General features: G+C 42.6%; 2 protein-coding genes and 2 non-coding genes across 9 annotated transcripts; 3 read left to right on the forward strand and 1 right to left on the reverse strand.

Annotated features, from left to right (window-relative positions):
- Positions 1-677: 677 nt before the first annotated feature.
- Positions 678-5,376, forward strand: nop56 (NOP56 ribonucleoprotein homolog). Of its 2 annotated transcripts, none has more exons than XM_023811664.2 (12): positions 678-796; positions 1,584-1,673; positions 1,771-1,885; positions 2,090-2,257; positions 2,476-2,674; positions 2,938-3,125; positions 3,219-3,370; positions 3,455-3,555; positions 3,858-4,006; positions 4,249-4,370; positions 4,584-4,721; positions 4,943-5,376. In XM_023811664.2, the coding sequence occupies exons 1-12, from the start codon at positions 794-796 to the stop codon at positions 5,135-5,137; spliced, it is 1,620 nt and encodes a 539-aa protein (XP_023667432.1). In that variant the 5' UTR covers positions 678-793; the 3' UTR covers positions 5,138-5,376. The 2 variants fall into 2 exon arrangements, with proteins under 2 accessions (XP_023667432.1, XP_023667431.1); XM_023811663.2 differs by having other exon boundaries at positions 679-796; positions 4,940-5,376.
- On the forward strand, positions 4,430-4,497 carry LOC140592167 (small nucleolar RNA SNORD57). Its single transcript, XR_011992460.1, has one exon. It is a non-coding gene; the product is annotated as a small nucleolar RNA SNORD57 (small nucleolar RNA).
- LOC111843821 (small nucleolar RNA SNORA42/SNORA80 family) lies at positions 4,751-4,881 on the forward strand. The gene has a single exon (XR_002838254.1). It is a non-coding gene; the product is annotated as a small nucleolar RNA SNORA42/SNORA80 family (small nucleolar RNA).
- Positions 5,377-5,887: 511 nt separating the features above from the next.
- Positions 5,888-27,802, reverse strand: ubap2a (ubiquitin associated protein 2a). 5 transcript variants are annotated; one of them, XM_023811659.2, is made up of 28 exons: positions 27,617-27,802; positions 21,891-22,026; positions 21,508-21,585; positions 21,214-21,324; positions 20,687-20,843; positions 20,103-20,180; positions 18,049-18,103; positions 17,776-17,840; positions 17,519-17,571; positions 17,326-17,396; positions 16,999-17,161; positions 15,380-15,575; positions 13,819-14,105; positions 13,433-13,626; positions 12,569-12,734; positions 12,405-12,444; positions 10,070-10,205; positions 9,692-9,740; positions 9,028-9,178; positions 8,691-8,782; positions 8,367-8,414; positions 8,076-8,157; positions 7,603-7,914; positions 7,076-7,183; positions 6,852-6,913; positions 6,586-6,777; positions 6,246-6,332; positions 5,888-6,083 (listed from the first exon to the last, which is right to left on the reverse strand). In XM_023811659.2, the coding sequence occupies exons 2-27, from the start codon at positions 21,978-21,980 to the stop codon at positions 6,258-6,260; spliced, it is 3,111 nt and encodes a 1,036-aa protein (XP_023667427.2). In that variant the 5' UTR covers positions 21,981-22,026; positions 27,617-27,802; the 3' UTR covers positions 5,888-6,083; positions 6,246-6,257. The 5 variants fall into 5 exon arrangements, with proteins under 5 accessions (XP_023667427.2, XP_072570256.1, XP_023667426.2 ...); XM_072714155.1 differs by having other exon boundaries at positions 6,586-6,762; positions 8,367-8,417; XM_023811658.2 differs by having other exon boundaries at positions 8,367-8,417.
- Between the last annotated feature and the right edge of the window lie 83 nt (positions 27,803-27,885).

Here is a 27,885-nt window from a genome sequence, read left to right on the forward strand (position 1 = left end):
TTGTTGCCAGTATTCCACCAATCTGCGGTATGCTGGGGTTTTGCAGAGAGGTTGATTGATTAATTAATTACAACATCTGAAGATGATCTAACAAAAAATTTGGTGTTGTTGATGGATTTTGTAAAGAATGCGCTGTCACGCTCTTGCTGCCATACAAATGCAATCAATACGCAAGTATGACATAGTTCATGGTTTCAGAATTGCCACATAGACTTATTTCAATAAAACGAGCATAGTATCAAGTACTATCAAGTACCACAGATCACTTGGATGTCCATTCTGATGTTCTTGTTTCCTTCATGGAAAAATCTAAAAACAACATACTCTCTTACAGTCTCCTTCACATATGTAAGACTTCTTTTACATGGTAAAAAATATGAAAATGATGGTTAACTGCCTAGTCCCAGGGCCAGAGGTTAAATCTGAGATGTCTCCATCTCTGAAAATAAAGTTCATGGTTTATAGAAAGACTGGATAAAAATTCCTACTTTAGTCATAAAATGCGCAGTACCTTGCATATACAACATTACCTGCTTCACCACATTGAATTCCCGAAGCAGCGCTCTGTCAAAAGCTCCGATCCACTTTGCAGCATGCATGCACAGCCCCTAATCCCATACACTCACATCCAGCGTGCAGGAGGCGGATATCATATTACGCCATGGTCATGGTATTGAAATCTCGCGATACTTGAAAGGTGCGTAGTAGAGAGGCAGAGAGAGATTGGGTATTTTAGAACGGAGATCCGGAGTGGAGACCCTGTTCTGTGTGCCGCACGTACGGAAAGCGAATCATGGTAAGTGGGTTCTCTTCATTTTTCTTTTTTCTTCCTTCTTTGTGCGTCCAAATCAGGTATTATGCATGGGTATGAGTTTACTTGGATCTAAAATATATTTTTTTAATTACCCTTTGAACGGATGAAATTACGATACTTTTTTGCGTAGTTGAAACGTGGCCTACCAGCAAACGTGATTACACACTTCAGATAGTAATAAAGCCGTTTCAGTACTAATTCGTAATATACAAACCCAATTTTAAACCATATTGTTTTCGGGGAAAAGAAATCAGTATAAACATCATTATTTCTGACCGCGCATGTAGCTATCTGCTAGGCCTCAGTCAGAAACAAACATTTTTCTTGGCGAAACAAACGTTCCAATTCGTTTTGTTAAAATTAGTCATAAATACAAAGTTAATCTGCACGGTGTATTAAACATTATATTAAAAACTGATCCTGTTGCTTAATATTATCCGGTCCACAACCGCATTGGCGGCCCACGTGGTCGATTTTTTATTTTTTTTTTGTAAATGTGCGCAAAGTTTACTTTTGTTATGGACATTATTTATGACATATTATTATTATTATTGGGTTTTGCCATTAGTAAAATATCCCACACTCCAGGTGCGTTTTGAATTTCGGGACGCCACGTGGTTCCAGCGCGTGTCCGCTGTAAAAAACAGGGCCTTTCCCCTGAGAGACCCATCATACTCTTTCTTTGAAAATTTTCTTTTGTACGTCTATTATATGCCAAAAATGAGTAGAAACGTACATGTTGTATTTTCGTATCACCGTTGCAACACAGGTGCTGCTGCACGTGCTGTTCGAGCACGCGGCGGGCTACGCGCTCTTCGCCGTGAAGGAGGTGGAAGAGATCGGCATGCTGCTTCCGCAGGTCGCTTACACAATCGGGGACTTGGCTTCAGGCGGGGTAACGGAGAATGCATGGCGTCCGCTATGGCTAAATTTTGCTGTTTGTGGAATCTCTTTAGGTAGAAGAAAGTGTGCTCAATATTGGAAAACTCAATAATATCCTGAAACTGGCAGCGTTCTTCCCCTTCAAGTCTGCTCAAGCTGCTCTGGAAAACATAAATGCCGTTTCTGAAGGTGAGGTGACTCCGTATGCATGTTAGTAAGTTATGGATATGGTCTGTTCATTCAGATGTTATGATGTTTCAATCTGTCAATCCACTGATGAATAGTGACGTCAACATACCATACCACTGAACGTCTGAGCAGTACTATTGTACATCTTGTAATCTTAAGTGCAGAAATTGTTATTCTGATACGTATGTTTGATTCACTGTATAGGAGTTGTGCATGCCGACCTTAAACTATTTCTTGAGACTAACCTGCCCCCTGGTGGGAAGAAGAAGAAAGTGCTTCTGGGTGTGTCTGACACGAAGATTGGAGCAGCATTGCAAGAGGAGATTGGGGTCTCCATCCAGACTGGGGGTGTTGTGGCTGAACTGATGAGAGGTACGGTGTCTCTTAAATGCCTTGATTTTGTATTAATTCTCCAGTTAGATTTAGCTGGGATTCAAAGAGAGCCTGTTCTGTGATGATATTCGGATGAATGCTGATCTTGATGATGGTTCATACTGAAAATCTGAACAGTCAGGCTTCTGTGGTAGACACTATGTCTTCCTGTGCACACTGCCCCCTTCTCACATTTGCACCGCCCCTCTGCCCCCTAGGTATCCGTGTGCATTTCCATTCTCTTGTGAAAGGCCTGACTGATCAGGCTGCTTCCAAAGCCCAGCTTGGCTTGGGGCATAGCTATTCCAGAGCCAAAGTCAAATTTAATGTGAACAGAGCTGACAACATGATCATCCAGTCCATTGCTCTTCTGGACCAGCTGGACAAAGACATCAATACATTCTCCATGCGTGTGCGGTATGTATACTGATTGGAGTCTTCCCTCTGACCTGGTGCCTTGCCAGTCCTCCCAATGCTTACCACAGACAGCACACATTGTGGCTGGCTGTACAGAAAGAGGAGGTACAGTAATTCTGCCTTAATGTCACACCCAGGGGAAGGTCACCCTTCCGTACTGGGTAGGGATACTGTACAGGGAGGAACATCATGCTTTTGTTGTGTTTGTGGGGCAGTTTTTTGTTGGGCTGGGTGGTTTTAAGATGCTTTCCCTTTGCGTGCAGTGAATGGTACGGCTACCACTTCCCAGAACTTATCAAGATAGTGAGCGACAACACCACGTACTGCCGCTTGGCGCGGCTCATCGGCAACCGTAAGGAGCTTAGCGAAGAGTCCTTGGCGACATTGGAGGAAGTGGTTATGGATAGTGCTAAGGCTCAGGCCATCTTGGATGCCTCACGCAGCTCCATGGGTGAGTGCATGCCGCACATCGCCTGCCACCTCGAGTTTCGTCGCCCAGTTTTGAAGATCCAGTAGATTTGAATCCCTTTGATTTCACATGCAGGTATGGACATATCCCCCATCGACCTAATTAACATCGAGAGCTTCTCCAGCCGGGTCGTGTCCCTAGCAGAGTACAGGCTGGAGCTCCAGGAGTATCTGCGCTCGAAGATGGGGCAGGTGGCCCCAAACCTGGCTGCCCTCATTGGCGAAGTGGTACGTGGTGCATTCCAACATACACCTCTGTATGAACCACTGAGTGTTTGTGGTCGGCACCAACTCCCTCCTTTTCCTGTCTAGGTTGGGGCTCGTCTTATATCCCACGCCGGCAGCTTGACCAATCTGGCGAAGTACCCCGCCTCCACAGTGCAGATTCTGGGAGCTGAAAAGGCCCTGTTCAGGTACTGCCCCCATTCTTGGGGGAATAGGGGTGGCTGTAATGATGGCAGGGCCAGGGCTGAGTCTGGGTGATGGAGTGCAGAAATGCCCCGATGATCCTTAATGCCCCTGTGTGCCCAAAGGTCTGAGCAGCCATCCAAAGCACTGGAAGGAGGTACTTTACAGGGGTAGAGGGGGTTTGGCTTAAAATGACATGTATAGGGCATAGAAAACGTATGCTTTGGTATATAGCCTTAGTTGTAGATATGTAGAGCCTGATGATGATCCCAAATGAACCACCATGGTGGGTCCTGCCTAACATTAGAGCTTTGAAGACTCGAGGAAACACTCCTAAATATGGGTTGATCTTCCACTCCACCTTCATCGGCCGCGCTGCAGCCAAGAACAAGGGTCGCATCAGCCGCTACCTGGCAAACAAGTGCACCATCGCCTCGCGCATTGACTGTTTTTCAGGTGTGTGGAGTTGCGCCTGCTGGATGTCTAGTTTGTGACGTTTCTCATGCGAAAAGACATTCAATTATCCTTGACCCCCCCCCCCTCCCCTCCCTGTTTTTGCAATGATGTCTATTTTTCGTCAACAGTATTCCACCTTCTGGGTGGGTGTTGAGTTTCAAAAACTGAGCAATGTCTGAGCTTTGCACCTGTGCCTGGTCCCCAGCCCTCAACGCCATAATAACCCCTTACCGTGTCTTCAGAGGTACCCACCAGTGTGTTTGGGGACAAGCTGAGGGATCAGGTAGAGGAACGCCTGTCCTTCTATGAGACGGGAGAAACGCCACGGAAGAACCTTGATGTGATGAAGGAGGCTGTGATCGAGGTGGGTTCGGATTCCCTGTAGCACATCAGGTTTTTGAACTGTCAACCATGGTATCTAGCCGTGCGTGATGATCATTCTTGCCTGACTCTCACATGGAGGTGAAATACTGATTTAATGAGCCTGACACGGCAGTCCCAACAATATAACTTCCTGTCAGTTTATCAAACTGGAGAGATGCTTGGTGCTTATCTTGCTATGTCATTGCCCTGTCAGGCTGGAGAAGTGGCTGCTGAAATCAAGCGCAAGCTGGACAAGAAAGAAAAGAAACGAAAGAAGCGTGAAAAAAGAAAGCTGGAAGCCCTTGCTGATGCAGAGGATGATGACGGAGTGAACGCAGAGACCAATGGGGAGGTATGTAGAGGGCTGCCCTGGTGCGCCAAGCATGACATGATTTATGATTGGACCCACGCCATGGTCCTGTCATAGTGTACGGCATGCTAGAGTAAACTACTCCGAACCATTGACGGGCATTTGACCGTATGCCTGAATCACTGAAGGGGGTAGAACAGCTGGACCTGGTTGCTTGACATTTCGTGACCATAATTATGTCCTCCTGTCAATCTCTAAAGCAGGAACATGAAGAGACTGAGGCAGATGTTGTGGTGAAGAAAAAGAAAAAGAAGCATGCAGAAGAGGAGATGACGATTGAGAATGGCACTGAGATGAAGAAGAAAAAGAAACGGAGTGAGGTGGTAGAAGCAGAGCTTGTAGAGGAGCCACCACAGCCGGAGAAGAAGAAGAAGAAACATAAGAGTGGAAACTCATAGACTGCTGTTTCACTGTGATGGGAGTCCAGTGCAACCTCTGCATGGCTCCAACCCACCATGTGTATAAAGTGTAATTATTCCCCCTCCCCCTTGCGTTAGTCAGCTGAAGCAGCAGCCTTGCTGTAGGTGGTTCAAATACTACGTTAGTGGGCTGGCTCTGTCGTCTATGGACTGACCTTCATATGCTCATCGATGCCTTTTTGTTTCTGGCTGAAATTTTTATTAAATGTTGAAAGACACTACAGATGTGCGAGTGTTTCCTCTGGCCAGGTTGTGTGTGTGTGTGTACATACACACAGTGGTTCTAGGTATAGAATGCAAAATGCCTAGATAGCTGGATATTTCACCAAAAGATCCCTTAAAGAACTGGTCTGGGCCAGCGTGTGGCCTACTGGGTTAGATTAGAAGGTTGCTGGTTCAAGTCTTGTGCTGGTACTCTCCACCATTGGATCCTTGAGTTTGGCCCTTTAAACCTCAACCTCAAATGCTGGCTAATTCTGTGTTGTGGTGGTGAGGTTTCCTTTCACCTGTTAGAGGGCCACATTGGACAGGTGAAAGTGTCCCCATGGGGATGAGTAATGAATCAACTTTCATATGAGACAGCTAAGGATGAGGATCACTTCCGGTCCCAGTACACTGCAAATATCACATTTTAACGTTCAAGTTGAGTTTAGTAGGTTCATGATGTGAGAACTGGAATCGCATTTTGTAGTTCCCAGCACATTACCATTGAATGATTGCAAAATTAGGGACAAGGAACAGCTCAACTTTTATTGGTGAGCAACAATGACAGGGGATGTGTCATCCACCAGGAATATTTCTTAACTTCAGTCCTTAGAAAGAAAAGTGAAGCTCCCAGTTGTGTTTCTGCTGTATTAGTTGTGTGGTGTCAGTCTGTCCTTCCAGTCACGATGCCTGTCATGGGCTGGTTCTTCATAAAAATACCCTTCAGCACAAAATACAGGAACCACATTTCATGTTCTACTTGCAGTACATAAATGCACATTTTAAAACCAATGGATGACGGTAATTTGTGAAGCAAGACAAAATGGTCATTTATACTCAGCTCTGGTTGGGGGTAAAATGGGGGCAGTAGCAATGTTCCTACCCTTGCCATGTCTCAGTTGCCCCAGTAAGGGGAGCTTCCATAGGTAGCTTTGGTGGCCTGAGACATGGACTGGGTGCGTTGACTGCCCTGTTTATAAAGGAATAATAAAAAAACACAATTGATGGCATAACATAAATTCCCTAGCATTTCAAATACTGTGATACTAAAGAACCTGAAGCATAGGAATTTAGGTTCTATTGGTGAGTGTAGGTTCTACCTTCATAGCTGAACGTTTGGGTTTGGGGGGGGGGGCACCATGTGACCAGTGCATTTTTTACACAAAAGTTGATGTTGCCATTAGTTGTGCCGAAAGACACAGAGCAAAGGCTGGGAAGCCCACCTGGCTGTCCTGCGGCAGAGGCTGGGGCACCAGGTGGCCCTGGGGTTGCTGGTGTGCTGGGAGGATGTGGAGGAAGGGGGCTGGAGCATAACCCGGGCCTCCCCCTGGATTCAGGGGCCCAGAACTGGCCAGTGCCGGTGGCAGACTGAACGGTGGCGTCGTCCCAGTGTGGAAACCCTGCTTATCAAAGGCCTGGTTCAAAAACGATGGCGTCAGGATCTACGTGAGAAGACGACTATGCCATGCTGGATTACTGTAGCTCTCACCTGGGTCTTATAAACTGAAGCACTACTGTCTGTTGCACCAGAGCTGGATGTCACAGAGACGACTGCAACAGAGAAAAGGAAGAAGGTGCAAAAGTGGCATTTCCCTCATCCGAGGAAGCAGAACCTGCAGTGTTCTAACTTGCTGTCCTCTTCTGTGCAGATTTCCCACCCGTAGTCTTTACTGGGCCAGGAAGCTATAGCATGACAATGTGAACATGCCTTACCTTTTCCTGAACCTGCAGCAGAACTTTTTGCCTGTGCCTGGGAGAGACCATTGTATCCTTTATTGTACTCCCCCGTGCCTGGGGGGCCCTGTGTCAGATTGTCATACCCTTGAGGGTGGGGAGAAGCATTTCAGCAAAAAGTTCATTTTTAACATCACCCCCCACCCACGATTAAAACATTGAAAATCAGACTGATTAGAAGTATGATAAAAATTATTAGACATAAATCTTCACGTTTTGCACATTTAACAGTACGATGTATATAATGCAATGTAAGCCGTCCTGTATGAAAACACTGTTATCAGTGTAGCTGAAAGTAAACCTCAGCACTGACTGGGCCCATCACAGCATAACAAGCTCTGTGTTTTCTGCCAGGAGGGTTTCTCCAAAGTTCAGCCCTCAAAGAAAAGTTAAGCTCCCAAAAGTGTTTTTGCAAGGTCAGTTGCGCGATCAGTCTCTTCTTCCTGTCATGACACCTGTTTTATGAACAAGAGTGAACTTTAGATGTGGTGGTTGGGTGCGCTCACCTGAGCCGTACGAATGCTGCTGCAAAGGCCCGGGCCCCCCCCCGAGCCCCACTCCCTGCTGCTTGGCCGAGGCAGGAGGTGCAAACACGGTGGGGCTGTACTGAAAGGTGCCGGGGACCCCTGCCATACTGGGGTAGTAGGGTATGCCAGGGTAGCTGTAACCAGGGGGTAGGGCTGGGTTGAGAAACGTCTGCTGGGAGTTGTGGTTCTGCGGCTGGTTCTGGGGAGGCGGTGCTGGCTGTGTAGGCAGGGGTGTCGACATGGTGGGGGCCGGGGCTGGCGAGTCAGCCCTCCCAAACTTTGTTACTTCGCCTGTCACAGTGAGAAAGGCAAAGCGTAATGTCAGTGTGGCAGACAGGAAGTGAACACGAGACAGGAAGTGACCACGAGACAGGAAGTGAACACGAGACAGGAAGTGCACAAGTCCCTTCACAAATGGAGAAAATCAAACAAGTGTTTTCAGGTGGTATTACCTGAATAAGAGCTATTGGGTAGATTTCCTTCTCTGCTCGAAAGTGGCACAGCAGGGCTTGGAAAAGCCATCCCATAGTAATCCTGAACAGATGGGCATGTTACTTTCACTTCAATCACATATTACTTACCCATCCCTGTCCGTCACTAAGTTGGCAACAAAACCCAGCAACTTAAACACACAAGCTCACCCTAAGCAAGTTACTGCAACTAGCAGGTAAAGCATGGATTGCTTAAGTGGCCCCACAAAGTGACACTAAGAGAACATCCAGCTGCTGGGTGGGTTTCCTTACCATGGGGAGTCGGGACTGTAGTGCATGGAGGTCTTCATAGCCATAGATCTGCTTAGGGACATGAAGAACATACACTGCACGTCACTATCACAGAGTTACGCAAAGGCACTGCACAGCACAGACCTAAGTGCTAGGGTTGTCACAAGAACCAATACTTTGGTAAGTCGATGTGTTACCATAACGGTATCCATTTTTCTGCAGTACCGACTATTTCTGCATGGAATTTCACTGGTATTGATACTGACAATTAAATTTCTGGTAGCGTGACATCCCTGCTTTGAGCTGAGTTAAAATCCAAACCATTATCGCACGTTGATCTCATACCGGGTATGCAGGAAGAAGCCCCCCCGGGCCAACGATGTACTGACTGGGAAGCAGCGGCGGCACCCCCTGTGTGAGGTTTGGGGGGGCTTTATCTGTGGGAGAAGTAGAGGCCCCACTGGTAACACCAGTAAAATATCTACTGCAGTGCTCATTTAAATGGGGAAATTAACAAACTTCATGCTGTTCCTTCATGTTTAATGTGCAACAAAAATGTACTGTAGTTTCCCTCAAATGAAGGAATGTATCCGCAAGTATAGACACAAACAACACAAACTGTTCTGCATTTTCCCTTGAAATCGAGCTGCTTTTGGAGTCATTCTTGCAGTCGCCGTCTTACTTGATGATGGTGGCAGTGGTGCCGTGCGACACATCGAAGGCACCGCTGCCCTGTTTCCAATCAGACCGAGGCCACCTGAGGCCATGGCCCAACCACTGACAGCCCCAGGGTCTGACCCTGACAGGCAGTTTGGGGTGTCCACACTGGAGTTCTAAGGGGGCAGGACAGGAGAGAGGAGCTATGACACATGTAGAGGTTCAAAGAGTAACATCTCACACATTCACGCACAAGTACTACGTGAACAACACCACAGTAACACATTTCAAACATGCACATCTATTTTGTGTTTCTACTAAAATAATTTACTTTTTAAATAATTTAATATTGCTCTTAACTACAACAAAATAATGATTGTGTTTCACCACTAAATCCAGCTCTTTCCTAACAGATTCCTATCACTAAATTTCAATGACAAGGAAAAATGTGAATTTGCATTAGGAGGTACTGTGTCTCAGTACATATAGTAAAGGACACTCAAAATAGACCCTAAATTTGTTCTGTCATTTACAGGCTCACAGGAGTGAGTATTTGATCCGTTCACCATCAAATTCTCATTTCCGGCACCAGTCAGGTGCCAGATCTCAGAGTCTGTACCATATATACACATACATATGGAACGCTGACGTGAACCATTAAGTGCCTTCATGTAACAAAACAGACTCACCGATACAGAGGAGGACGCACAGCTGGAAGAACTTCCATTTAACATGGCACTAAAGGAAGAGGATGAGGAGAAGTTACTGTGGTTCATAAGTCCCCCAACAGTCGCTCACTGGCATGTTAAATACCATTCATGCTCCAAACAAAGTTCAGCAACCACTACAGACAACTGAAAATGTTAAAGAAAAGAAAGATGATACATTTCACTACTGAAAACTAAGGGGTCAAATAAAATTTCTACTTACACACAGAAAAGGAAAGAAAAATCACAGAAGAATAAGTCACAAATGGGAGTTCTTACTCAAAAGGCATTCAGTACTAACCAAAGCCCATCTGAGACAGTCTGTACAGAACAGTGCAAGCATGCTGTGCCCCTGCCCACCTGCTGTGGTCAGCCAGCGCTTCAGGTACTCGGACGGGCAGCACGCTGCTGTCTGTGGGCACCAATGGGGCAGCTGTACCACTGGAAGGGGCCTGAGAGGGACAGTCTGCTTTGGGGGTGGTAGTGCTGGGCAGAGCTGGGAGGGAGCACAGAGGATGCCAGTAAATCATAATGGTCAATTAACTACAAACAGTGCAACAGTGATCTGCGAGAACGTGCAGCATGAAGCTGGAGATGCAGGGTTTATTAAATCAGGGCCATTTGGAGATGGCAAGGTGGATACTACAAGAACTACAATGGGGGTTTATGACCATAATTCTCTGTGCCATAACAGTATGAACTGTAACAGATGCACAGTAAATGTATTTGCTAAAAATCTTTGTAATACTGTGTTCCAGTCCAACTTGGTGTTATTCTGCTATACCTGGCACTAGTTTAAACAAAGCTTCAATACATACATACTATACACATATGCAGTACTTGTAGTGCCAAACATACAAGGTATAAAGACCATACACAATAGTGCAAACAAAGTAAAGATATTGCAAACAGATTTTAGACAGTACATAAGTAAATATATTTTGAAAAACAGAATGTGATGCTGAAAATAAATATTGGTTCAAAACCGGTCACAGCATTTTATTTGTCAATCTGGAGCAATCACGCAATATATAGGACAGATGCAAACTGTATTTCCCAAAGAATTAATTGCACAATGACATAATCAGTGTAAATTTGAAGTTCAGTATACAGTAAATTTACAGTATACAGACAAAATTAGCTACAATAAACAAGAACAGTATTTTAGAGCTCTCATGATTACTCAATTAAACTTGATTATTAAAAAGCTTTGATTATAATTGTCCTTCTTGCCATTACTCAGCAGTATGGCGGAAGAAAGACGAAGCATAGTGAATGAGGGAACCATTTCACATTAAAAATGAATGAAAATGCAGTCATCTGTCAGCACTGTAAAGCAGAACTTTATCATAACAGCAGAATGGCAATGTAAATACATCCTAAAAGAAGGCATTCAGATTTGACATACTCATCCCATAATGCAGGGTTAGCCATGGATATGTGCTATTAAGCCTCTCAGAGTAGCCTAGCCTGTTTTTGTCATCATTTTGACGTAAATCATTTTGCTTAATTTACTTTCTACAATTGCTGTATGTCAGAATAATCACTGCTAAAATGAAGGTTAGCCCCATCGCTTAGCCGCATGTTTGTAGATAATGTATGTTTTAGGGCTGAACAATATTGGAAAAAGTTAACATTGCGAAGTTTGACACAAAGCGGTGCCAACAAATCACTTGCTTTTGCTCAATATCATGTCTATGGAATACAAAACATTTCCATAAAGAAGATAAGAAATGTCTTTTCATGACCAGTCCTTGTTCGCTGTGAAGAAAATCGGCCAAATAATTTTTCAGTTATCATGCAGACAAAATCAAGTGTCTGAGCTGGTCTTCTCTATGCTCTCACTATGTGGCACTGCTTAATTTTGATGCGATTTATCTTGATTTGATCAAGTCCAGATCTTCATTCCTACAAGTTTAAAAAATATCTGTCATATATTATTTGAGTTAATGTCATAATGGGACCAAATATCTGAAACTACCCTTTTTTCCTATCTCAAAATGTGACTATTTGTTGTCCTACAATATGCCTGCAAAGTTTTAACAAGATCTTTTTGAGATACTGTGTTCATAAGACCAAGTTTCTTCTATAGCTGCCATTTCCTTTTTTTGCTACCACACAGCACTGCTGCTTCCTTTTTGGGGCAATATGTTTGAAAACAAAACCAAGTGCAGTTTTTCTTTTGAAGCAATAATAAGATCAATCAAATACTTTTTTACTTATCACATTTACAAGATCTAATGCCATCTGCTTTCACCATCCCCTTTCCTGCCATTAAGTGGCATTGCTTCAGTTTTGGGGCAATCTGTCTTTAAACGGTTCCAGTTTGGCACCCATAAAATGCCTCTGCATATGTTGAAAAAGAGCTTTTTGAGTTATCGTCTTAACAGGAAATATCAAAACTGCCCTTTGTTTTGCTATTACTATGCGGTGCTGCTTCAGTTTTGGGGCGATCGATCTAAAAATTTAATCAGTTCTACTTCATCACTCATGCCTCTGCAAAGTCTGAAGAAGATCCATCAAACAGTTTTTGAGTTATCGTCTTAACAACTGAAGCATCTGCGGCAGTCACAAAACCATATGTAATCCCTAGAATCCAGGAAATAGAAATATGTTACAATATAGCAAATATACAGGTTAACTTGGCCAGTTAAGAGCATCAGCCATTCAGGCATTTTTCTTATGGTGTACTTACAGTCTGCTGCGGGTGACGTCTTGGCACCATGACATCCATTCTATCAAAAAAAAAAAGATTTTCCCCATTGCATACTATTTCCCTTGTGTCATTTGTACCTTTGAAAAGGCATTAGAGATGACAAAGCTCACCCCCTTATTTCAGTCATTCCACCCAGGACTCACCGAGACAACAGAGGGGTCCGTGTCCTGGCTGTGGGTGAAGGCCGGGCAGGAAACGGGGGGCAGGCTCCCCTCAAAACCAGGGGTGAAGGGGGGAGAGTACACGGGTCCAGAGCTTCCCAGGGCGGGAGAGGGAAGATCAGACAGAGACACAGGGGGCTGGTGATAACTGGAGTGAAAGATGGGGAGGGGGGAGCCCTAAGTCTCACTGGAAGTAGACAGACAGTACTACACACACAGCAAGAATCTGTATCTGCCTAATATTAACCTGCCTAATTATACTAACGATGATTATAATAACATTGACTGTCTTGTAAAATGGCGCTCAAGGTCTGGGATATGTTATACAGTAAGTTAGCATTCAGTACTCATAGTCAACATGTTGAATGCAGGGGAAATGGGCAGGGGTAAAGATCAGATTAACTTTGACAAGAGCCAAATCATTACGGACAGATGACTGAGTGAGAGCATCTCCAACACAGCAAGGCTAGTGGGGTGCTCATGGGTAGCTGTGGTGAGTACCTTCTGAGAGTGGTCTGAGAAGGGAAAATCCAGGAACCGCTGATAGGGTGTTGGATCAACAAGACTTGTCAAAGCAATATATGAACGTACCCCTGCCGAGTATGAGTACTGAATGTTAAATTACCATCTAATACACTCCAGACCTTTACACACAGTTTAACGAGATAGTTAACATTATTTGCATCACATGATTTAGCTTATCGTTATATATTAAATGATTATTATCCCTTCCCCTTTCTCAAACTGAGTGCCTGGACAGATTCTTCAAGTATGAAGTACTTTGCATTGAAGACAATAAACTACACCGTGCCATCAGCCAAACCCCCAAATCACCAGCACACCTACCTGAGGGGGGGTCTCAGGTGCAGGTTCTGAGCATGTGCTGCTGGTGCCGCTTCTGGGACGCTGCTGTTGGGCCCATTTTCTGGCTGGATCCGCTCCTGTAATGCTGGTTCTGAGGCAAAATCCAGAGCTCCGAACAGCACATTGAGCCCAGAGATATCAGCCAACCCGGGCATCTCAACTGCTGATACGGGAATCTGTTAGGGCGAGATAATCAGCTTTCAGCATCCCGAAGGTCCGACAGGCATCAAAACAATACACAGCTGCCTGTAAATGGCCTTCAGGCCTAATGAACACTGGAAAGGTGACTTACTATATAAAGATTTAACAGCATATTGACAGGTAGGCACATTAGATCATAAATACTAATAGTGACAGATGTTAGGTACCTTTGATGCTGGAGGTATCTTGCGTTTCTGTATCTTCGGCTGCCTCTGTTGTGTAGAGCAGACCTGGGACTCGAGCACAGAGGTGGTCAAGGGGTCAGACCTGCCACTCGGGGAGGATCCCTCTGAATCTCTGGGTTTGGAGGACTCCAGGGTGGAAGGGACAACGTGGATGGATGGACTAGCTAGCTGTGCCAAGGCACTGGGCTTCGTGCAAGAGCCGACGTCCTGCTGCCTGTGAGTCAGCTGACTCAAAACCAGGGAAGGTTCTGGCTGGGTCCCAAAGTTTCCTGAAACAAGGCAAAGCAAGGTTATCCATATAGCACCTTTTAAACATACAGGAAATTTTAAGTGTTTTAACTGTACATTTAAAGATACAATGTGCATTGCATAAAAGATAAACATACGACAAAATATATATATATAAGGGAACATAACATTCTAATACGATAATAAAAATAAAAGCTTAGTAAGAAAAAACTCAAAAGGCCTGAGCTCAACCAGAAAACCAAAAAAGTGCAGGAAAACAGGAAAGTTGGCATTCTTGTATGGGGGGAACTCAACTAATAGCTCAGAGTTGTTAAAATCTTATCTAGCTCTGATTTAAAGGAACACAATGTTTTAGCTTGCACTACACTAACAGGAAGAGTATTCCATACTCTACACACTGTGTAAAGAAGTGCTTCATGATGTACTATTTGAAACAGCACATAAAATTCTCCAAAGCAAATATATAGTCTTTGGTTTACACGAATAAATGGAAAAATCCGTAAATCCCATTTCACATGTAAAATGTACAAAGTTGAGTGCACCTACCCCTAAGTGTCCATAAATATATGAGTTTTGTTTGATAATTCCAGGTTGTTGTGTAAAGAAATTGTGTATACATATTCTGGGTACCTTTTTGTGTGTAAATGAGGCCCCAGGTGAGGACTCCAACTCCGAGTCTTCCTTCTTTATTGCCAAATAATATGATCTAGTTTGTTTCTATTTACTTGAAGGAATTTTTTGCACACCCAGTTAATTGTTCTATGCACTGGCATAGTAAATCTATGGGTGTCATCTACAGTACATAGCTGCAGTTATTTATTTACAGTGGAGATCAAATTTAGAGGACAACCTACAGTTTCCTCATTTTTAAAATCACTACTTATGCCAATTTGAAGTCATCGTAACTGGAATGGAACGGCAGTTTTTTAAGCATATTTCATAATTTAAATATACTGTGATGGGGTTTAGATCCTAAATGAAATGCATCAAAACAGCCATGACTTCAAAGCTGCTAAGTTGATTATGAATAACTTATCCTATAATCCTGCTTACAAAAAGAAGATTAAATTGGAAACATGCTGTCAAAATGAAAATAACGTATTCCCTGAAAACCCTCCATCACACCATCTAATCCCCATATTAAAGAAAAAGCAAGTATTACATTTTGAACAAGGTCATGTCAGAGTAGGCAACCATTAAAATAAATGAATCTGCATATGTGTGCATATATAAAGAAAGGGAGTATTTATGTGAAGTCGACTTATGACAGGAAACATCATGTTCCTGCACTCACTGCTGAACTGGGCGGCCACAGATTGGAAGGAGGAGCTGGAACTTGAGGCCCCCTGCCCATGTGACGCTGCAGAGCCTATGGCAGAGCTGCTGGGGGGTTGGCTGGGACCTGGCCCCTCCTCCTTCATCTGCTCCAAAGTCTGCACTGCGGCCGAAGGGCTCAGCTTTGGCCCATCAGCATCCCTCAAGACAGAGGACTGAGAAGACATGGGAAGGTATGGAGGTTAGAGGAGATGCTAAACTGGCACCTCCTAGTCTTTTAGTTTAGCACTTCGGAGTCTTACTACAACACGTTATTGCCACTTTTTCTTTTGGCTTCTTCCTATTGACTAGGGGCTTAACAATTAATCTATTCTAATTGATATGTCGATTTTTAAGGCCACGATACAATAGAAACGACTCAATTAACAAATATCGATTCATATCATTAAACCATTTTAAACGCTGCCGAAAAAAATCTGTGAAAAATTTGTCACACAAAGCAATCTAGAGACTTACCTTAGTAAGTACCTTACACATTACAGTAGATTTAATGTAGTTTACTGCATCTATTTTCCTATGCATATCCAGAGACAGTTTTTTGCTGTTAAAAGTACAAATATGTGCAGTTTTTGACATGTAATTTTGTCAGCGTATTAAACATTTATTGTTGTCTTTTTGAATTCAAATAAATTTCAATAAAATCAGCTTTAATTAAATTAAGTAAAATTTAATTAAGCCCCTGCTGTGTGTGTGGGTAATGACTATATTACATTGTGATAAAAACCTGTTATTTTGACATTGCTGTGATAATTTTTTCAGTTCTCACAAGAGGAAATTTTTATAAAAATCTGAGACTGCAATCAAAAAACTAAAAAAAACTCTTCTAATTTGGTTACTTATGGTTTACGGCTGGTTAGGGATTATCTGTATATCAGCTGAGCTACGCCTCTCGCCTTGACAGCGTGTGTATTTCCACTGAGCTACTACACCTCTCACCAGGTCAACGTGTGCATTTCCACTGAGCTACTACACCTCTCACCAGGTCAGCATGTGCATTTCCACTGAGCTACTACACCTCTCACCAGGTCAGCATGTGCATTTCAACTGAGCTACTACACCTCTCACCATGACAGCGTGTGTATTTCCACTGAGCTACTACACCTCTCACCAGGTCAGCATGTGCATTTCCACTGAGCTACTACACCTCTCACCAGGTCAGCATGTGCATTTCAACTGAGCTACTACACCTCTCACCAGGTCAGCATGTGCATTTCCACTGAGCTACTACATCTCTCACCAGGTCAGCATGTGCATTTCAACTGAGCTACTACACCTCTCACCATGACAGCATGTGTATTTCCACTGAGCTACTACACCTCTCACCAGGTCAGCATGTGCATTTCCACTGAGCTACTACACCTCTCACCAGGTCAGCATGTGCATTTCAACTGAGCTACTACACCTCTCACCAGGTCAGCGTGTGCATTTCGACTGAGCTACTACACCTCTCACCAGGTCAGCGTGTGCATTTCCACTGAACTACTACACCTCTCACCATGACAGCACGTGCATTTCCACTGAGCTACTACACCTCTCGCCATGACAGCGTGTACATTTCCACTGAGCTACGCCTCTCACCAGGGCAGCATGTGCATAGCTAAGGGCAGGGCCTCCACTGGGGGGCTGATGGTGTGAGTTGGTAAACACCAGGCTATGGCCCAAGGCCTGGGGGGGGTGGGGCTCTGTGCTGTCCAGCTCCAGCTCTCCATTTGGTTTCTGAAGCAGAGAGGCCAGATCCAGACTAAAAGAGACACAGAGGTACAATGATGACCATCTTCAGGAGAAACATCAGGCCTACTTGTTAAAATACATATACAGCAATTATACTAGAAAACCATTATCCACAATCCAAGAATACAGACTGAACATAATGAAAGTGTACAAAGTTCACACAGCTGTAATCACCTCTGTACAGCAGTGGCGTAGTGCTCAGTCACAGGTGCAGAAGATGCAGTGAACACTTTGGTCTCAGACAGCTGACACAGGAGAAAGGAAGCCGCCTTACTGGATGCTGTGCTGCTGTGACACAGTGATCTACATGATGTGTATCATGACGGTAAGAAGATGCCAGCCTCTCACGGCAGGCTCACACACTCACATCTTCATTCCAGTCCTCCACAGCCCAGTCATCCAACGGGTTTTGCCAGGACCCTAAAAAGAGGCCAGAAGCCGACTCAGGAAGCAGATTCATACAGCCAGCCTCAGCTGCTCGAAGGCTGTTTGCAAAGGTGTTTCATATCAAAATTCACATGCTGTATAAAACTGGTGCAATTAAACTGGCTTGCCGATGCTTCCACTCTTGGCATCAGTACTTCAGCAGTGCCTTCACCTTCGGGATATACAGCAAGCACTCACCTGTGCCTCGAGTCTCCACCTGCCTTTTGGATGAGGCTGGGTTATAGTCGGCTGGGTTAAACGTCCTGTACAGATGCACGGGAACAGAAAGACTCATTATCTGCCGTGATTGAAAAACAGAAGCTACCATTTCACACACAGGCAGTCAGCTTATAACACCACATTTTCCCAGTCATGCACAAAAGAAAAAAAAACAGTTTGGCAGAGCTGAAGCAAACCAGCATTACAATGAAAGCATGACCTGAACCAACCCACCCCACCCCTGACACTCACCCCATTCCCTGTGCAGAAAAGCAGCTGCCCCCACGGGCTGAACCCCGTCCACGACCTCCCCAAGACAGGGAGAGAGGGCAAGGGGGGGAAAGAGAGAGAGACACACAGACAGAGAGAGTTAGTTAATGTGTCAAAGTGTTGCAATATGAAACATTACGCACAAATCAAGCACAATATATACCAAACATAAAACAAAAAGATATTTAACGTTTCCTTTTCACCAAGCACCACATGTCAAGAGATCACAAGGGAGAACCACATGAAAGAATCATCTCACATTTAAATGACATTAAACAATATACACTGCTCAAAAAAATTAAAGGAACACTTTTTAATCAGAGTATAGCATCGAGTCAATTTAACTTCTGGGATATTGATCTAGTCCGTTAAGTAGCAATGGGGGTTGTTAATCGGGTTAACAACAGGTGCATTAGAGGGGCAACAATGAGACGACCCCCAAAACAGGAATGGTTTAACAGGTGGGGGCCACTGATATTTTTCCCTCCTCATCTTTTCTGACAGTTTTTTTCACTAATTTTGCATTTGGCTACAGTCAGTGTCACTACTGGTAGCATGAGGTGATACCTGGACCCTACAGAGGTTGCACAGGTAGTCCGACTCCTCCAGGATGGTGCATCAATTTGTGCCATTGCCAGAAGGTTTACTGTGTCTCCCAGCCCAGTCTCAAGGCCATGGAGGACATTCCAGGAGATAGGCAGTTAGTCTAGGAGAGGTGGAAGGTCCTTAACCCTTAAGTAGGACCAGTATCTGCTTCTTTGTGCAAGGAGGAACAGGAAGAGCACTGCCAGAGCCCTACAGAATGACCTCCAGCAGGTCACTGGTGTGCATGTCTCTGAGCAAACAATCAGAAACAGACTTCATGAGGGTGGGCTGAGGGCCCGACGTCCTCTAGTGGGCTCTGTGCTCACTGCAATCATAACATCTTTTAACAGAGGAGAAACTGTGGATAAACAAGGTACAAAGATGATGGTAGTGTGATGCTAATTTTCGCTGATTAAAGTCTGACTTTTTTTCGTAAATAGTTTTCATTTATATTTCAGTTCATGAATTAATTTCTTTTATTTGGTGTCCATTGCGGTTTCAGTTTTAGTTTATAATAACACTGGTCCCAACAAGCCCATTGAAACACGAACACACACTGGCACAGTCAATCCACATGGAATAACCCCAGATCTTAGCCTAAACATTTTCTCAAACATTTATTCAATGGAAATTCTAAAGTAGCAGCTGGCAGACAACTTCATGCCTTTGATAATGAGTTAATTTAGCAACTACAAGGACAAAAGATATTAAAAAGCTCTCCGTACTAATAGTAATTTAATGAACATGAACAGACAACAGTTACGGTGGTTAATTAATCTGGAGATCCTGAATAGCACCTCTGTGCTTTCTCTTCAGGTGCTCGTGCATAGCAATAGTGCCCCTGCAGTATGCCTGCGGACTTTGCACGGTGAAAAAAAACACCTTTTTTTTTTATAATTTAAACTACTCCAATAATTACAACCATTTGTAATAATGAATTGAAGTGCTTTAGAAACCATAATGGTAATTTCATTAAAATATATATATTTTTAAATGCGTCGATTCAAAATATAGACGTCGATGTGTTTTCAGCATGAACGTCATCGACTAAACACGGTGCCTGCGATTATATGTAAATGTGGCATATGGCATTAATCAACAAGGTGTGTGAATTACACATTACTGCCAATATTCATGCATATATACAAAGAACAAATCATTTCTAGATCAAGCACCTGCTCTTGTCACTTTTCACATGCTTTCACTGCTTTAATTCCAACCATGTGCAGTGAGTGAGAGGGCTCCTTTACGAGTGCACCAGCGAGACTGACAGAGGATCCAGTGCTGTTGACGACATACTCTGTCCTGATGTGCCCTCAAGGGCTGAGGCCCCAGAGGGAGGAATAGGAAGGATAAACAACAGGTGGCGCTGTGCGTCACATGTCTGCCCAGTACTGAAATGTGCATGCAGAAAATTCCAGAAAAAAAGAGGCACATAGATGTGCACATACCTCTGCCTTTTCCCCAGCCACTGCGGTCCGAGTCCCTATCTCCAGGACCACTGTCAATCCCATTTTCTTCTGACTTCACTACACACAGTGACAGAAATCATACAGGACAGATACAATTAAGTCACAGTACATCCAAGTTCAATAGCCTTTAGCGCTAAAAAAATAAATAATAATTTACTTGTTTTTTTTTAACAAGAGAAATCCAGAGCCACAATGAGACATGAAGGTAAATGTATAAAGGCTCACAACATTATAGGAGGGCAAAACAAAATTTCCAGACAAAATTCCTCCATGTATATTATATAAGTATACTACATGTTCACTTTACAAAAGGCTGTCGTGAACATGGATACACAAACACACCAATTCTCGCTCTCTCTGGGTATTTCACATGATATATGACGATGTGGTCAGCCGCTATATGGGGGGCATATTTGGGCTTAAATGAGGGGCATATTTTCAAGTCACTGGTGCACCTACTTGGCACTGTCTCCAAAAACGTTTGCAAAATGTGACTAAATGCCAGCCTGGAACCCTGTGGAGCCACAGTTTTGATTTCTTAGGCATTGTACCCTCAGCCTTACCCTCCCGGCTGTGGTTGGCCCCTCTGTCTCTCCTGTTTGCCTCCCCACGGCCCCGTGAGGCCTCCTTATCCATCCTCTTCTCCCGGTTCTCCTTGTTCTCTGTAGAGGAGCTTTCCTTCCCAGGGACACGCCTCCGTCCCACAGTCTCCCATGAAGTCTGAACAGGAGAAAAACAGGGGAAGAGGAGGAGGACTGAGCAGAGAAGCACAGCTTTTTCAATTGTAGTCTCCAAAATAAAAAATGACTCATGCATTATCTATCCAACAGCTTGGTCATGAATAGCACTCAAGGACGATGACCACACTGGTTATATAAAATGCATGTCGATTTGTCCCAGAAATCCCAGCTCATTTACTATCCTCTCAACGATTCTACATTAAACTAATAAAAGATGAACCGGAGAAATCATGCACAACACATCCTGAAGCATGAGAGTGAACTCTCGTACAGAACCTAAACCCACATCCTGGCAAATCCTATCAAAAACTCTTTATCTCATCCATTAAATTTCTCTCTCACTTGCTTACCACATCTGAGCTCCCTTCCAGAAGGAAGTTGATGGCTTTGATAATGTCTTCCTTGCAGTCATGTAGGGCCACCACACACTCGTCTTGGTTCTTTCCTGTGACCTCTATCAGCTGTGCAACAACACCAGCTATGAGCACAAATCTTTTACAACCTGCTCAAACAGGGTCAAGCGGTCAAATGTACACTGAAACCATATAACATATATCACTAGGAAAAGAATTACAACAGGTTCACTATATAATGTTATCAGTTTCTCAAGAACTTCACACTAGAACCATAATTGCCTTATTAACCTGTTTGATTTTGTCCTCAAAATCTGCATCATTTGTGTCATAGATCATCTGGGCCAGCTGGATCTGTTCTGCTGTGGCCTGGAGGGACAGTGGGAGTGGGTGAGGTCACTGATACAGATCCTGTCTAACACTATTGGATGAACACTTAAACCAGAAAATGACAATCCACGGTATGTGCACATTCAACAGCTGTGAACCACTTACAACTGGCTAAACTAGAGTGATAACTGCTTACATGTTCAGATAGACCAGAAACCTATAAATCAAAGCACATTTTAGCAGACAGACACTAAGATCTGCCAAGATCAAGGTAAAGAACTGCCAGCTGAAAAGAAACCCTTGTTGGGTGCCAGACGTCACGTGTAAATTACCTCACCACTTACCTGAATCTGTCTCTGAGTCTGTGAAGCTTGTGTCGTTGTGGGCAAAACTTTGTCCCGAGGGCCCCAAGATCGATCGCCTAATGAGGTCATCGCCGTACAGTATATACAAAATGGCGTATGTACAAAATAGAAAAATCTATAAGACAAGGGGAAAAGAATAAGGTCTGAAAGTCAGGGTGATTAATGTTACATCGAGGCATCATGATTAATCGATGATTAAGACAGTGATTCAATTGCATTGATCTGTAACATCAGAATAGGTGATAACTGATTACTGGGGGCAAAAATCCTCTTTAAAGATACTCCGACTTCTGAGTTGCACTCTCTTGCTATAACATGCTGCAGGTAGCAATGCTGGCATGTGAATTTCTGAAATGTAGGATGGCGGGGAAGGCTAATTAATATTCATGAAGGAAATGCTACTAAATTGTTGCCCTACAACCCCTTGCCGGGAAACTTGCCATATTTTGTAGCACAGAACACTCTCTGTAAAGCACAAGATACCCTTTACAGCACAATTTTTTTCGTGAAATGTAACTATTTTTGAATGCAAAAAAGTTATTCTTTTCACTAGCTGTGGTAGCAATTAGAGATGCACCGACTGTATCAGCCAACCAGTTGTTAACAAATGCAGCAACAATTAGCCATCAACCGATGGTTAAAAATGAACTGATATTTACCGGTGATAATTCCCTTTATAATCGTGACCTATTTTGCTTTGCACACCCGCATACTGAACAGTTAGAAAAACATCTACTCTGTGGAACTATTTTAACATTGTTAGAAATGCATTTTACAACGATTGCTCTGCTAAAATTTCATGAGGAGGATCTACTAATAAATACCTCAACACAACAAATTTGATTGCATGCCTTAAGGAGAGACAGTGAAGAGTAGGAGGAGTTTCTGAAAAATAAATCCAATATATATGTACAATATATTGGTTAATTGGTCATTAAAAATCAAGATATTGGCATCAGTACTGATGTGCTAGTCTTGTCCATGCCGGCCCATATTTAAACTTTATCAATATTCAAGGACAAGGGATTTGGCTCATCTATTGTTTATAAGAAGTCTCAAAGTACTGGCCGGAGCCATGTTTGTAATTCATTATCATGTCTAGCCCGCAAACCGATCTCTCTTTTCCACAGAATAAAAAACTGATGTAAGGTCAATCTGCTAATTTGTAGTGGCATTCCCGGCAAATTTCCATATCAATGCACCACTAGTTAGCCTACATGAAAGTGGGAGTACTTCCTTTACATGTTTGGTTTTTTCTGTACAGGTCAGATGCTGGCATTTTTGACAAATGGCACTGGCTTGTTCTCCCTGTTTAACAATAATAATAAAAATTTATGTTCTGAGATTCAGCTTTTTTTGTATTTCATTACTAATGTGTAATTAAGTTCCCATGGTTATATTTGTCAATTTATTTCAGTGAAGTTAAAAAGGTTTGAATTTAGGTTATCAAAATAATTGAATAACTGACTAATTAAATCATGGTAAAGATTTCCAGTGCATTGAATCATTCCCTAAATAATCGAATCTCCTTGGTTCCAATGATTTACAACCCTATCAAAAACAGATTAAGTATGTAGTCTGTAGGTCAAATACAGTCAAAAATATATTTCTTTGCTAAGAAAATTATTATACAACATTGAATGAACAGATTTTTACAAGCCTGCACAGTGCTTAGCTTCCATCAGTGAGAGAAAGAGCTTTGGGCAGAGAGAGAGCTTTGGCTTAAACTAGTATCAGAGTCAACAACATGCTCATTTGTAACACTATAACATTACTTGTTGCTCGCCGGACTTAAATTTAGGTCCTGCAGGGGACTTTACTGGTGTCTCCTTACATTTCAGCAACATTTCACGTCGCTCTCTAATGCACCGCAAATACAGTAGACAGGGACTGTGTACATAAACAGACAATAATGTGTAACCAGGACAACCAAGCAACTGCTCAAGCCCTTTCACCAAATCTCGTTTTTTCTATTTGATTTCAACTCTCCAGTTCTATGGGCAACATAACTAGGACCCAAATAACTTTCCAATATATGGAAATTATATTGTGTACTCGGACAAGTGACTCTGAGGTCAGAAGTACTGTAAATACTGTACATTTATTTCATTTACCAAGTAAATAGGCTGCTGACCTTTGTTGTTTGCAAGCCATTTTGGACAAAAGCACCAAGTATAAATGTAATACTTGTTATATGCTGGCTAATGACAAGACAAGCCACAAAATAGAAAACCTATATGTAAACACATATAAAAACATTCCTCAGTTCCTCAATGGTAGCTTCCCCCTTGGTGCTGATCAAAATCACACATGCAAGCCCCATTGTTCAGTAGAAAACTTTTTAAAGTTTACTATCATTATAATGACTCTGGAAACTTTAGGCAGCTGGTATTTTGCATAACTAGAGTTACTCAGGGTACTAGAATGGGATAAGGTAATGCACAGCACTACGGCTGGGGGACATGATGATATTATCAGTAATCGACAATTTCAGGCTAGTAACTAATAAGAGAAGTAACTTTAGGTGAAGTATCCTACGCTATTAATGAGTTTTAATAGCTTGTCAGTTGTGGTGTGCAGACCCTCCCGGACTGTAAAATGAAATGTCCCGCATTGATCTATGATAATGCAAAATTTGTCCCATATTTTCATATATATTTCTACACAGTGGGAGGGGAACATGGGAGGAGAAAAAAATAAATGTAAGATCTCGCACAACTTTTGTTTTAAGCACTAGACTATGAAGTACAATGCATACCATTTAATCTTCATATTTTGCATTTTTTTATGTATTTATTAATAAGTGCTCTGTACCCATTAAAAGTACAAAGGGTTAAATAGTATAGCTGAGGGTAAGAATTTGTGCCAAGCCGCAGAGGGTGGGTGCGCCGGAGGATCCATCGTTTCATATCCTTAATGCCTGGCCCCCTTCCCCTATCTCCCTCTTTAAGGTGGCCGTATACTTCAAACAGCATCCAGACAAAATGAAATCGAACATGCTGGCGAGAACAATCTGTCACATACTTAAAATGATGCCACCACATTGTTCATTCTATGTCACACCACAACCCAAGAGGGAGCATGTTTTCGACACAACAGACCCACATACAAAGGGCAAATTTATGTATTGTGGCAAGTGCATGACTCATTTTAATAAAGGAGATGACACCTCTTTTAAAATGGAAGTTATGCTCTTTATTAACAGCCCATATTGGTGTAATACTAGCAGCACCACAGCCAACAACTTACACGACACTCGTGATTACACGCTTACAAAGCACGTGTACGCATTCCACAGGAAATATTACACGGCAAATCTTACAACATTTTTCTATTAGCATAAATACACAAATGTACATATTCATTTACATGATTTAAAGATATGCACAGTGCAGTGCAAAGCATACCAGTAATATTCGACAGTGAGCAGCTCACAACCATTTTACTTTCGCTGTGTATGGGCGCCATCCATTAATATCCGTTTTCTCTATATATTGTTTGCTTTTAAGTTTGCTCTTATGTAACATTTACATAATGTTATTTCACATCACCATATGCAGAGTAATGAATATGACTGGTGTGATAATAAAGCCATTCTTGACTTATATGTTTTAACATGACCAGAGTACTCTATTACCATGCCCAACAATGCACCAAGATGGCGGCACAAGGGGACTGCGCACTAAATTGCAACAATCCTATAAATCAGGCTTTAGGGGTACACTTCCTAATGGACAAACCACCCTCATGCGTTCGTTCAGTGGTTAAACTTTTTCCTTCAAATAGCAAGTTAAAAGAGAACAAAGGCAGGCAACACTTCTTGGTTTTCCAGATTTCTTTTAGGACACATTTTAATTAACATGTGAATGTTCACATGTGCACTTCACCTGCATAGGACAAGCAAGTACAGAAAATGGACGGATTGATAGTCCATTAATTCTGCCTTTCGTAGTTTGAACAGGCACTGCAGTTATTAAAAGTAATGCAAAAATCTTGCTAAATGACTCATTCCATTTTTTTTCATTCCATATTTCCTTGTGCTCGCATTGAAAAAAATACACACCTAGCTTGATGTAGAGCTGTGACTTAAATTTAAACCTTTTTTCTTCTGCATATCGCCCAGCCATACACAGCATCCGAAGTGGCATGCTAGTCAAAGGGAGGTGGTTCCTACATTCTCATTTAATTGTGTTGCATTAGCCATGAGTCACAAATAAGCTCAGAGGATGCTTAATTGACCAGTGCACTTTTAGGGTCAGTTTATGGTTGGAATCTTCTTCACCTCATTACTTTACAGAAATGTCTACTATCCAGTGGACGTTTAAGGAGCCGAGGGTGTACTTGAGGGTCCTGTAAGCCAACTACATAGCTCTATGAATTTTAAGTCTGCAAGTGGTAAGTTTGAGGTGTTATAGAGGACAAATTGGGCATTACAGGTCAGGAAAAAAATCTGTATACAAGAAGCCATCCATACAAAATTACTATACAATAAAGATTATTACAGTAAAGTCAGTAGCATACAAACTCCTGCTTTCACTCTTCCAAATTATTCTGCATAAATGTAAATGAAAACATACAAATCTGACAATAAATAAATGTTAAATAAGTATTTATCCTAAACTATGGGAAGATAGCTTATTTATTCAGATAATTAATTAAAATAATCAGTTATTGCAGGTACTCCTGTAGCCAGGACACAACTATAGCTTACATCTACAATTATTTATCCTGGGACCAAAAAATAAATATAAATCGATTATTATGACAAAAATAAAGTATATGAACAATAAATGAGAGCTCGACGTTAACAGGTCCATCAAACGAACGTTTTGCATTACGATTAATCATTCGTAAGGACCTCAATAACAAAACTTAACTTGCCTGACATTGAAAGTCAAGTCATTCAAGACGATGTGAGGGCCCAATCAAACGGCTGCCACAACATAAGAAACCCACCTCTGTACTAAAGAACAGTAGGACTATATTTTAAAATGTTGATTAATTAAAGAAGGTCTGTAATTTAAAACATGAAAGCACTTGAACCTTTCCAATAAGCACACACTAAAATCTAATTTTATACACATCTTTATGGTCTGCATAACAGCATAATTAAACAACAGGCTTATCTGAAAATTATTACATTCAATTATCTTCATTTGAAGAACACAGACAAGCGTTTTCCCCCCGACTTTGCTGTCCTAACAGCATAAGTATATCTTATGCAGAGCAAAATAGCATGCTAATAAGACATTTTCGCGGTCCTCTTAAAACTCTTTCTCTAAACAAACATTGTGTTATGGATGTTACTGCAGACATACATGGAAGAAACAAAAAAAAATGCCAAAAATCACTAGACCGGCTCTCCTGTATAAACGCCTCCTATATGCTGATTACGTGGTCATCTGCATAATAAGTCAGAAGACGGTACTTCACGGTAATATAATTTTTTGACCGAAACTGTCAAACAACGCTCAGTGTACAGTGCCAGGCAGCTATAGTTAGCAAAAACGAGAATAAACCCGCAACTGCAACTGACAACACAATAAGACGACAGCTCTTTATCAATACCATAAAAGTACTGGTCAGTACGTGACCACTTCACAGTTTTATATCTCCTATAACAACTACGACAACTGAAATTACAGGATATATGGTATTTATTTGTGTGTTTCACCAAGGTTCAGAATTTTGTTTTTTTCTTTTACCTGCTAACACGCTTCCCCCCAGCCAGCGGCACAGCGCGTCACGTGAGTGCCCGCGAGCTGTAGCCTCTCGCGGTCAAGCGCGCAGGACGGCGTTCAAGCCAGCGCTCCTCACGCGCGTATGGCGTGCTTGTCTTGCAGTTATTAAACTGACTTGTGCCCTGCGAAAGTCATTCCAGCTTTACTTGACTGATACATGCGAGAAGTATATAAATACATGATATGACGCGCATGCATTTAAATTTAGTCTGAACTCTGTTGCGAACAGCTTG

The sequence above is a fragment of the Paramormyrops kingsleyae genome, chromosome 7 (genome assembly GCF_048594095.1).
Source record: "Paramormyrops kingsleyae isolate MSU_618 chromosome 7, PKINGS_0.4, whole genome shotgun sequence".
NCBI classification, from domain to species: Eukaryota; Metazoa; Chordata; class Actinopteri; order Osteoglossiformes; family Mormyridae; genus Paramormyrops; species Paramormyrops kingsleyae.